Source organism: Oncorhynchus mykiss, chromosome 11 (genome assembly GCF_057628025.1).
Source record: "Oncorhynchus mykiss isolate SJ-2025 chromosome 11, ASM5762802v1, whole genome shotgun sequence".
NCBI classification, from domain to species: domain Eukaryota; kingdom Metazoa; phylum Chordata; class Actinopteri; order Salmoniformes; family Salmonidae; genus Oncorhynchus; species Oncorhynchus mykiss.
In genome coordinates, this window is record NC_143032.1 from 707408 (window position 1) to 720514 (window position 13107).

The 13107-nt window shown below is 44.9% G+C and overlaps 1 protein-coding gene across 3 annotated transcripts in view; it reads left to right on the forward strand.

Annotated features, from left to right (window-relative positions):
* The first annotated feature begins 736 nt into the window (after positions 1-736).
* Positions 737-13107, forward strand: part of slc22a13b (solute carrier family 22 member 13b) — a 42355-nt gene continuing 29984 nt past the window's right edge. For 2 of the 3 annotated variants that reach the window (XR_016484324.1, XM_036934642.2), the window contains exons 1-3: positions 737-1479; positions 11587-11690; positions 12863-13017. Coding sequence is in view for 2 of the 3 variants with exons in the window: in XM_036934642.2 (XP_036790537.2) it covers positions 1099-1479; positions 11587-11690; positions 12863-13017 (640 nt within the window). In the remaining variant the exon portion in view is untranslated. The remainder of the gene's footprint in view (positions 1480-11586; positions 11691-12862; positions 13018-13107) is intronic. The other variant, XM_090189210.1, reaches the window with a different exon arrangement.

Sequence of the window (13107 nt, forward strand, 5' to 3'; positions counted from 1 at the left end):
GGTAAACGATTCAGCCCATAACAGGGCTCATAGCCCCCCTCCTCCCAGTCCTAGAACAGCCCAGTCCTAGATGTTTGTCCTCATGGTTCCTGTCCCACCCAGTCCTAGAACAGCCCAGTCCTAGAACAGCCCCGTCCTAGATGTTTGTCCTCATGGTTCCTGTCCCACCCAGTCCTAGAACAGCCCAGTCCTAGAACAGCCCAGTCCTAGAACAGCCCAGACCTAGAACAGCCCAGTCCTAGAACAGCCCAGTCCTAGACCAGCCCAGTTCTAGAACAGCACAGTCCTAGAACAGCCCAGTCCTAGACCAGCCCAGTTCTAGAACAGCACAGTCCTAGACCAGCCCAGTCCTAGACCAGCCCAGTCCTAGAACAGCCCAGACCTAGAACATACCTAGAACAGCCAGTTCTAGACCAGCCCAGTCCTAGAACAGCCCAGACCTACAACAGCCCAGTCCTAGAACAGCCCAGACCTACAACAGCCCAGTCCTAGAACAGCCCAGTCCTAGACCAGCCCAGTCCTAGACCAGCCCAGTCCTAGAACAGCCCAGACCTAGAACAGACCTAGAACAGCCAGTCCTAGACCAGCCCAGTCCTAGAACAGCCCAGACCTAGAACAGCCCAGTCCTAGATGTTTGTCCTCGTGGTTCCCGGCTCAGAGCAACAGGCTACACATCTGCTGCAGGTCTAAAGGTCCATTTGGCAGTTGCGTTCTCCGTTCGGTACAAAGTCCCACTGACTGCTGAAGGAAGCAAAAACAAGCACAAGGGAAACATCTAAAACTGCGTTGAATGGATGAAATAGACTGTAAAGGCACTAGATGATCAATTAACTTGAACTAATTAAGTATTTTGTTGAGGCCTTGAATTGAAGTTATTCATTTTCTAAAGGTTTGTAGAGTAAGGAGTTATTTTACACACGCAGATGACCGGGTGACACCTGATAACACTCCTGTGAGTGTGTTATGACAGATTAAACATTAATTTATCTACCCACTAATGCCCTCCTACCAATGGAAAGGTGTTAAACCTCCACTTGACAAACAATCTCCTATCGAACACTTCCAGCCTGTGTGTTGCACCAACACCTGTGACTGAAGATGAGCTCCGGGTTCGGGCAGGTACTGACAGCGGTCGGGGAGTTCGGAACATTCCAGAAGCAAATGTTGGCTGCGATATGCTTCCCGAACATCTTCAACGGGTTCCACATGTTCTGTCAGGTGTTTACGGGGATGAACTTCCCTCATCACTGTAACACCGACTGGATCAGGACGCAGGGACCCAACCTGACCAACGATAGGCTGTTGAACCTCACCCTTCCACCGCTGGAGAATGGCCCTGGGTTCCAGTCCTGTAAGATGTACACTCCGGTGGATCTGGACTTGCAGACTATTGAAGTGTATGGGATAAACAGTACCATCTCCTGCAGGGATGGATGGAAGTATGAGGCTCCCCAAGGGACCACCAGCCTGGTGACTGAGGTAGGGTCGTAGGATAGGGTAGTTGGGGCAGACAATGGGTCAGTAGAGATACTAAATATCTGTTGAGCCTGCAGTCTGATGCCCTAGTTTGAAAAATCAAATGATGCCACACTACCTCTCTTATTCCACTACCAGTGATCTGGTGATGCCACACTACCTCTCTTATTCCACTACCAGTGATCTGGTGATGCCACACTACCTCTCTTATTCCACCACCAGTGATCTGGTGATGCCACACTACCTCTCTTATTCCACTACCAGTGATCTGGTGATGCCACACTACCTCTCTTATTCCACTACCAGTGATCTGGTGATGCCACACTACCTCTCTTATTCCACTACCAGTGATCTGGTGATGCCACACTACCTCTCTTATTCCACTACCAGTGATCTGGTGATGCCACACTACCTCTCTTATTCCACTACCAGTGATCTGGTGATGCCACCCTACCTCTCTTATTCCACTACCAGTGATCTGGTGATGCCACACTACCTCTCTTATTCCACTACCAGTGATCTGGTGATGCCACACTACCTCTCTTATTCCACTACCAGTGATCTGGTGATGCCACACTACCGCTCTTATTCCACTACCAGTGATCTGGTGATGCCACCCTACCTCTCTTATTCCACTACCAGTGATCTGGTGATGCCACACTACCTCTCTTATTCCACTACCAGTGATCTGGTGATGCCACACTACCTCTCTTATTCCTCTACCAGTGATCTGGTGATGCCACACTACCTCTCTTATTCCACTACCAGTGATCTGGTGATGCCACACTACCTCTCTTATTCCACTACCAGTGATCTGGTGATGCCACACTACCTCTCTTATTCCTCTACCAGTGATCTGGTGATGCCACACTACCTCTCTTATTCCACTACCAGTGATCTGGTGATGCCACACTACCTCTCTTATTCCACTACCAGTGATCTGGTGATGCCACACTACCTCTCTTATTCCTCTACCAGTGATCTGGTGATGCCACACTACCTCTCTTATTCCACTACCAGTGATCTGGTGATGCCACACTACCTCTCTTATTCCTCTACCAGTGATCTGGTGATGCCACACTACCTCTCTTATTCCACTACCAGTGATCTGGTGATGCCACACTACCTCTCTTATTCCACTACCAGTGATCTGGTGATGCCACACTACCGCTCTTATTCCACTACCAGTGATCTGGTGATGCCACCCTACCTCTCTTATTCCACTACCAGTGATCTGGTGATGCCACACTACCTCTCTTATTCCACTACCAGTGATCTGGTGATGCCACACTACCTCTCTTATTCCACTACCAGTGATCTGGTGATGCCACACTACCGCTCTTATTCCACTACCAGTGATCTGGTGATGCCACACTACCTCTCTTATTCCACTACCAGTGATCTGGTGATGCCACACTACCTCTCTTATTCCACTACCAGTGATCTGGTGATGCCACACTACCTCTCTTATTCCACTACCAGTGATCTGGTGATGCCACACTACCTCTCTTATTCCTCTACCAGTGATCTGGTGATGCCACCCTACCTCTCTTATTCCACTACCAGTGATCTGGTGATGCCACACTACCTCTCTTATTCCACTACCAGTGATCTGGTGATGCCACACTACCTCTCTTATTCCTCTACCAGTGATCTGGTGATGCCACACTACCTCTCTTATTCCACTACCAGTGATCTGGTGATGCCACACTACCTCTCTTATTCCACTACCAGTGATCTGGTGATGCCACACTACCTCTCTTATTCCACTACCAGTGATCTGGTGATGCCACACTACCGCTCTTATTCCACTACCAGTGATCTGGTGATGCCACACTACCTCTCTTATTCCACTACCAGTGATCTGGTGATGCCACACTACCTCTCTTATTCCACTACCAGTGATCTGGTGATGCCACACTACCTCTCTTATTCCACTACCAGTGATCTGGTGATGCCACACTACCTCTCTTATTCCTCTACCAGTGATCTGGTGATGCCACACTACCTCTCTTATTCCACTACCAGTGATCTGGTGATGCCACACTACCTCTCTTAGTCCACTACCAGTGATCTGGTGATGCCACACTACCTCTCTTATTCCACTACCAGTGATCTGGTGATGCCACACTACCTCTCTTATTCCACTACCAGTGATCTGGTGATGCCACACTACCTCTCTTATTCCACTACCAGTGATCTGGTGATGCCACACTACCTCTCTTATTCCACTACCAGTGATCTGGTGATGCCACACTACCTCTCTTATTCCTCTACCAGTGATCTGGTGATGCCACACTACCGCTCTTATTCCACTACCAGTGATCTGGTGATGCCACACTACCTCTCTTATTCCACTACCAGTGATCTGGTGATGCCACACTACCTCTCTTATTCCACTACCAGTGATCTGGTGATGCCACACTACCTCTCTTATTCCACTACCAGTGATCTGGTGATGCCACACTACCTCTCTTATTCCTCTACCAGTGATCTGGTGATGCCACACTACCTCTCTTATTCCACTACCAGTGATCTGGTGATGCCACACTACCTCTCTTATTCCACTACCAGTGATCTGGTGATGCCACACTACCTCTCTTATTCCACTACCAGTGATCTGGTGATGCCACACTACCTCTCTTATTCCACTACCAGTGATCTGGTGATGCCACACTACCTCTCTTATTCCTCTACCAGTGATCTGGTGATGCCACACTACCGCTCTTATTCCACTACCAGTGATCTGGTGATGCCACACTACCTCTCTTATTCCACTACCAGTGATCTGGTGATGCCACACTACCTCTCTTATTCCACTACCAGTGATCTGGTGATGCCACACTACCTCTCTTATTCCACTACCAGTGATCTGGTGATGCCACACTACCTCTCTTATTCCTCTACCAGTGATCTGGTGATGCCACACTACCTCTCTTATTCCACTACCAGTGATCTGGTGATGCCACACTACCTCTCTTATTCCACTACCAGTGATCTGGTGATGCCACACTACCTCTCTTATTCCACTACCAGTGATCTGGTGATGCCACACTACCTCTCTTATTCCACTACCAGTGATCTGGTGATGCCACACTACCTCTCTTATTCCACTACCAGTGATCTGGTGATGCCACACTACCTCTCTTATTCCACTACCAGTGATCTGGTGATGCCACACTACCTCTCTTATTCCACTACCAGTGATCTGGTGATGCCACACTACCTCTCTTATTCCACTACCAGTGATCTGGTGATGCCACACTACCTCTCTTATTCCACTACCAGTGATCTGGTGATGCCACACTACCTCTCTTATTCCACTACCAGTGATCTGGTGATGCCACACTACCTCTCTTATTCCACTACCAGTGATCTGGTGATGCCACACTACCTCTCTTATTCCACCACCAGTGATCTGGTGATGCCACACTACCTCTATTATTCTGTCAAACAGACAGACACACAGACAGACAGACAGACTGCACTGGACTCAGTGGGCTGTTTCCTTAATGATGTTCGATTTGGCAGCTGTTTCCTTAATGATGTTAGATTTGGCAGCTGTTTCCATAATGATATTTAATTTGGCAGCTGTTTCCATAATGATGTCAGACTTGGCAGCTGTTTCCATAATGATGTCAGACTTGGCAGCTGTTTCCTTAATGATGTTAGATTTGGCAGCTGTTTCCATAATGATGTTAGCCTTTGCAGCTGTTTCCATAATGATGTTAGACTTGGCAGCTGTTTCCTTAATGATGTTAGACTTGGCAGCTGTTTCCTTAATGATGTCAGACTTGGCAGCTGTTTCCATAATGATGTCAGACTTGGCAGCTGTTTCCATAATGATGTTAGCCTTTGCAGATGTTTCCATGATGATGTTAGACTTGGCAGCTGTTTCCATAATGATGTCAGACTTGGCAGCTGTTTCCATAATGATGTTAGCCTTTGCAGATGTTTCCATGATGATGTTAGACTTGGCAGCTGTTTCCTTAATGATGTTAGACTTGGCAGCTGTTTCCTTAATGATGTCAGACTTGGCAGCTGTTTCCTTAAGGTATGTTAGATTTGGCAGCTGTTTCCATAATGATGTTAGACTTGGCAGCTGTTTCCATAATGATGTCAGAATTGGCAGCAGTTTCCATAATGATATTTAATTTGGAAGCTGTTTCCATAATGATGTCAGACTTGGCAGCTGTTTCCATAATGATGTTAGATTTGGCAGCTGTTTCCATAATGATGTTAGCCTTTGCAGCTGTTTCCATAATGATGTTAGACTTGGCAGCTGTTTCCATAATGATGTCAGACTTGGGAGCTGTTTCCATAATGATATCAGACTTGGCAGCTGTTTCCATAATGATGTCAGACTTGGCAGCTGTTTCCATAATGATGTTAGATTTGGCAGCTGTTTCCATAATGATGTTAGCCTTTGCAGCTGTTTCCATAATGATGTTAGACTTGGTGGGCTGTTTCCATAATGATGTCAGACTTGGGAGCTGTTTCCATAATGATATCAGACTTGGCAGCTGTTTCCATAATGATGTCAGACTTGGCAGCTGTTTACATAATGATGTCAGACTTGGCAGCTGTTTCCATAATGATGTCAGACTTGGCAGCTGTTTCCATAATGATATCAGACTTGGCAGCTGTTTCCATAATGATGTTAGACTTGGCAGCTGTTTCCATAATGATGTTAGACTTGGCAGCTGTTTCCATAATGTGGTTAGCCTTTGCAGCTCTTTCCATAATGATGTTAGACTTGGCAGCTGTTTCCATAATGATGTCAGACTTGGCAGCTGTTTCCATAATGATATCAGACTTGGCAGCTGTTTCCATAATGATGTCAGACTTGGCAGCTGTTTCCTTAATGATTTTAGACTTGGCAGCTGTTTCCATAATGATTTTAGACTTGGCAGCTGTTTCCATAATGATATCAGACTTTGCAGCTGTTTCCTTAATGATGTCAGACTTGGCAGCTGTTTCCATAATGATGTCAGACTTGGCAGCTGTTTCCATAATGATGTCAGACTTGGCAGCTGTTTCCATAATGATGTTAGACTTGGCAGCTGTTTCCATAATGATGTTAGCCTTTGCAGCTGTTTCCTTAATGGTGTTAGATTTGGCAGATGTTTCCTTAATGATGTTAGCCTTTGCAGCTGTTTCCATAATGATGTTAGACTTGGCAGCTGTTTCCATAATGATATCAGACTTGGCAGCTGTTTCCTTAATGATGTCAGACTTGGCAGCTGTTTCCATAATGATGTTAGCCTTTGCAGCTGTTTCCTTAATGATGTTAGATTTGGCAGCTGTTTCCTTAATTATGTTAGCCTTTCCAGCTGTTTCCATAATGATCTTAGACTTGGCAGCTGTTTCCTTAATTATGTTAGATTTGGCAGCTGTTTCCATAATGATATCAGAGTTGGCAGCTGTTTCCTTAATGATGTTAGACTTGGCAGCTGTTTCCTTAATGATGTTAGACTTGGAAGCTGTTTCCATAATGATGTTTGACTTGGCAGCTGTTTCCATAATGATATCAGACTTGGCAGCTGTTTCCATAATGATGTTTGACTTGGCAGCTGTTTCCATAATGATATCAGACTTGGCAGCTGTTTCTTTAGTGATGGCAGCCAGCCATCTGTCAGACATAAATCATCATCATAAATCAGTGTTCCTCCCAATCAGACTGTGTGTCTTGTCCGTTAGTCAGTCAGCACTGTATAGTTGTTTAATAACAGAACGACTGGGCCAGCATGTACTGTCTAGACTACATGTACTGTCTAGACTACATGTACTGTCTAGACTACATGTACTGTCTAGACTACATGTACTGTCTAGACTACATGTACAGTGTAGGGCAGGCTGTACTGTCTAGACGACATGTACTGTGTAGGGCAGGCTGTACTGTCTAGACTACATGTACTGTCTAGACTACATGTACTGTCTAGACTACATGTACTGTCTAGACTACATGTACAGTGTAGGGCAGGCTGTACTGTCTAGACTACATGTACTCTATAGGGCAGGCTGTACTGTCTAGACGACATGTACTGTGTAGGGCAGGCTGTACTGTCTAGACGACATGTACTGTGTAGGGCAGGCTGTACTGTCTAGACGACATGTACTGTGTAGGGCAGGCTGTACTGTCTAGACAACATGTACTGTGTAGGGCAGGCTGTACTGTCTAGACTACATGTACTGTCTAGACTACATGTACTGTCTAGACTACATGTACTGTCTAGACGACATGTACTGTGTACGGCAGGCTGTACTGTGCAGACTACATGTACTGTCTAGACGACATGTACTGTGTACGGCAGGCTGTACTGTGCAGACTACATGTACTGTGTAGAGCAGGCTGTACTGTCTAGACTACATGTACTGTGTAAGGCAGGCTGTACTGTCTAGACTACATGTACTGTGTAGGGCAGGCTGTACTGTCTAGACTACATGTACTGTCTAGACGACATGTACTGTGTACGGCAGGCTGTACTGTGCAGACTACATGTACTGTGTAGAGCAGGCTGTACTGTCTAGACTACATGTACTGTGTAAGGCAGGCTGTACTGTCTAGACTACATGTACTGTGTAGGGCAGGCTGTACTGTCTAGACTACTTGTACTGTGTAGAGCAGGCTGTACTGTCTAGACTACATGTACTGTGTAAGGCAGGCTGTACTGTCTAGACTACATGTACTGTGTAAGGCAGGCTGTACTGTCTAGACTACATGTACTGTGTAAGGCAGGCTGTACTGTCTAGACTACATGTACTGTGTAAGGCAGGCTGTACTGTCTAGACTACATGTACTGTCTGGACTACATGTACTGTCTAGACTACATGTACGGTGTAGGGCAGGCTGTACTGTCTAGACTACATGTACTGTGTAAGGCAGGCTGTACTGTCTAGACTACATGTACTGTGTAAGGCAGGCTGTACTGTCTAGACTACATGTACTGTGTAAGGCAGGCTGTACTGTCTAGACTACATGTACTGTCTGGACTACATGTACTGTCTAGACTACATGTACGGTGTAGGGCAGGCTGTACTGTCTGGACTACATGTACTGTCTACACTACATGTACTGTGTAGGGCAGGCTGTACTGTCTAGACTACATGTACTGTGTATGGCAGGCTGTACTGTCTAGACTACATGTACTCTATAGGGCAGGCTGTACTGTCTAGACTACATGTACTGTGTAGTCCAGTGGAGACTCCTCAGAGGAGGATTGGGAGGACCAACCTCCTCAGTGAATTTCATAGAAATACATTTTAAAACATTTAAAAAGTTTACCTTTTTTATATTAAACTGTATTAAATATAATCACGTCACCAAATAATTGATTAAAACACACTGTTTCACAATGAAGGTCTACAGTAGCCTCAACAGCACTCTGTAGGGTAGCACCATGGTGTAGCCGGAGGACACCTAGCTTCCATCCTCCTCTAGATAGATTTACTTCAATACAAAACCTAGGAGGCTCATGGTTCTTACCCCCTTCCATAGACTTACACAGTACTTATGACAACTTCCAGAGGACATCCTCCAGTCTATCAGAGCTCTAGAAGCAGTAACTGACATGTTGTCCACCCAATCAAAGGATCAGAGAATGAATCTAGTACTGAAAGCATAAGCTACAGCTAGCTAACACTGCAGTGCATAAAATGTGGTGAGTAGTTGACTCAAAGAGAGAGAAAGACAATAGTTGAATAGTTTTGAACAAATTCATTTATTTCAAAATGAAGGAGAAGCAAGAGAGAAATAGAGAGAGAGAGAGAGAGAGACATTTATTTTTCAGTTTCACTTACTTAGCTATCAAATGCAGCTAGCTAGTTCAAACAAACTGAAATACCCTGCTGAAACAGGGGGATGCTATGCTAGCTAGCTGGCGATGTCTTTCCAACACAACACTGGAACTCTTCCACGTCAAGGTAAGCTTTTGGTTTTACAAATGTATTGCCACTGGGACCCGCCGGTGTAACTGCTTACTAACTGTACACTGTAACGTTACTGCATGACTGTAGGTAGGGGGTTTACTAACAAGTTAGTTATATTAGCTATGCTGACTATGACGTTACTTTAGCTAATATGCTGACAACGATATAGGCTGTGTGCGGCGGTTTGGCTTGGAAAGTTTTTTTTCACCTGGGGATAGCTGTACTGTAGTCTAGACAGTACAGCCTGCCCTACACAGTACATGTAGTCTAGACAGTACAGCCTGCCCTACACAGTACATGTAGTCTAGACAGTACAGCCTGCCCTACACAGTACATGTAGTCTAGACAGTACAGCCTGCCCTACACAGTACATGTAGTCTAGACAGTACAGCCTGCCCTACAGGATAGCGCATAGATGAGAGAAGCAATACAACGTGGCTGCTATGAAAGTGAACTGTGTTTACACGTGATCAGGGGTGTATTCATTCCGCTGATTCTGTTGAAAAACATTTCTTAAACGGAAGCAAATGGAACAACACGGGGATAAACATACCTGAATTTGTCCAATAGAAACTATTGTTTGCAACTGTTGGACTAATGTTTACACTCAATATCAGCTAGATGCAGGCAACAGTGTACAATGTGGTATTGGTTGTCACTGTCTGTCCATGTATCACTGTCTGTCTTCTCAAATTTGTCTCTCGACCTGTGTGCACCTACGCTGTAAACTTTCATTCATAGTCTAGGTTGTAGCAACCTCATGATGGGTATAAGGAACATTCTAGTATCATGTTGTAGCCTAAACCTATAATTGTTACATTGAACTGGTTGAATGGAATATCAATGACAGTAATCCAACAGACATCTTTAGGAACAGAACAGATATGTCTCCAAGAACAGAACAGATATGTCGCTAAGAACAGAACAGATATTTCTCTAAGAACAGAACAGATATGTCTCCAAGAACAGAACAGATATGTCTCCAGGAACAGAACATATATGTATCCAAGAACAGAACAGATATGTCTCCAGGAACAGAACAGATATGTCTCCAGGAACAGAACAGATATGTCTCCAAGAACAGAACAGATATGTCTCCAGGAACAGAACAGATATGTCTCCAGGAACAGAACAGATATGTCTCCAAGAACAGAACAGATATGTTTCCAAGAACAGAACAGATATGTCTCCAGGAACAGAACAGATATGTCTCTAAGAACAGAACATATATGTCTCCAGGAACAGAACAGATATGTCTCCAAGAACAGAACAGATATGTCTCCAAGAACAGAACAGATATGTCTCCAAGAACAGAACAGATATGTCTCTAAGAACAGAACATATATGTCTCCAAGAACAGAACAGATATGTCTCTAAGAACAGAACAGATATGTCTCTAAGAACAGAACAGATATGTCTCTAAGAACAGAACAGATATGTCTCCAAGAACAGAACAGATATGTCTCTAAGAACAGAACAGATATGTCTCTAAGAACAGAACAGATATGTCTCCAAGAACAGAACAGATATGTCTCCAGGAACATAACAGATATGTCTCCAGGAACAGAACAGATATGTCTCCGGGAACAGAACAGATATGTCTCCAGGAACAGAACAGATATGTCTCTAAGAACAGAACAGATATGTCTCCAAGAACAGAACAGATATGTCTCCAAGAACAGAACAGATATGTCTCCAAGAACAGAACAGATATGTCTCCAGGAACAGAACAGATATGTCTCCAAGAACAGAACAGATATGTCTCCAAGAACAGAACAGATATGTCTCTAAGAACAGAACAGATATGTCTCCAGGAACAGAACAGATATGTCTCCAAGAACAGAACAGATATGTCTCCAGGAACAGAACAGATATGTCTCCAGGAACAGAACAGATATGTCTCCAAGAACAGAACAGATATGTCTCCAAGAACAGAACAGATATGTCTCCAAGAACAGAACAGATATGTCTCCAGGAACAGAACAGATATGTCTCCAGGAACAGAACAGATATGTCTCTAAGAACAGAACAGATATGTCTCCAGGAACAGAACAGATATGTCTCTAAGAACAGAACATATTTTTTGCAGCACGCCGTGTCCTTATTATGCAATCTCTATTATGGTTCTCCCTGACTCCTCTACTTTCTTCTCCTCTTCCTTCTTCCTCCCATCCTCTTCAGTTCAACTTGGTGTGTGCCAACAGTGGTCTGAACGAGGCGTCCCAGTCCATCTTCATGGCAGGGCTCCTGATCGGTGCTCTGGTGTTTGGGCCAATGGCAGACAGGTATGGACCCATCCAGTGTTTCCCTTGGGATTTTTTTCAGCGGTGGTGGCAAAGGTAGCAGGGTGTGTGGTGGTGGGGGGGTGCATTGATACTAGAGTTAACGTAATTACAAGCTAGCTGTTCCCATAGACTTCCATTGAGCCAATTACTATTCATTTCAAATGATCCTATCAGAGCTCTGACACATCTGTTCACCCCTGGGGAAACACTGACTCATCTTGTCAGAGTTCTGAAACTCATGCTCACCCTTTAGGCATTTCTCTGACTAATGTCTGTTTTCATGGCTCTTAAACATGACACATGGGTTCTATTCAGTTGTCTGTTAATGAATGTTCCTAATCAAGTGCCAATATGTTATGCCAAAGACATCACTCCACTAGTCTGTTGTATTGTTGTTGTAACTAAAGGCACCTTTGGACCAATGCCCTCAGTGCGTCTCTCAGATTGTTGATCTAATCAGTGCAACTGTATCATATTGCACGTCTCACTGTGGAAATTCAAACACAAGTTGTAATTGTAGAAGGTATTCTAGTTCTAGGTTATTAGAAGTTATCGCAGATATTTCCGTTATCTGAGCCCACTGGGGCTTATTGGAGGTTATTAGAAGATATTTCAGTTATCCGAGCCCACTGGGGCTTATTGGAGGTTATTAGAAGATATTTCAGTTATCTGAGCCCACTGGGTCTTATTGGAGGTTATTAGAAGATATTTCCGTTATCTGAGCCCACTGGGGCTTATTGGAGGTTATTAGAAGATATTTCAGTTATCCGAGCCCACTGGGGCTTATTGGAGGTTATTAGAAGATATTTCAGTTATCCGAGCCCACTGGGTCGTATTGGAGGTTACAGGTTTAAGAGGACCCAGTGCCCACCATGCTGTCTTCTCTCCTCCACAGGTAGTTAATGAGGCTGTCTCCCCTCCTTTCCTGTCTCCTCTCCTCTCCTGTCTCTCCTCTCCTGTCTCCTCTCCTCCACAGGTAGTTAGAGGCTGTCTCCCTTCCTTTCCTGTCTCCCCTCCTTTCCTGTCTCCTCTCCTCTCACCTCCTTTCCTTTATCCTCTCCTCCACAGGTAGTTAATGATGCTCTCCTCTCCTCTCCTCTCCTCTCCTCTCCTCTCCTCTCCCCCCTCCCCCCTCACTTCTCCCCTCTTTTTTTCCTGTTCTCTCGCCTCAGGTATGGTAGGCGTTTTGTGGTCCTCCTCTCTTTGCTGGTCCAGCTGTTGTTCAGCGTGGGAGCAGCCTTCTCTCCCAACATCTATGTTTACATAGCCTTCAGATTCATGGTCGGCACCACCATCTCAGGCGTCGCTATAAACACGTATGTCTTAGGTGGGTACACTGCGATGTTCTACAACAGGTGAAGTCGGAAGTTTACCTACACCTTAGTTAAATACTTAAACTCAGTTGTTCACAATTCCT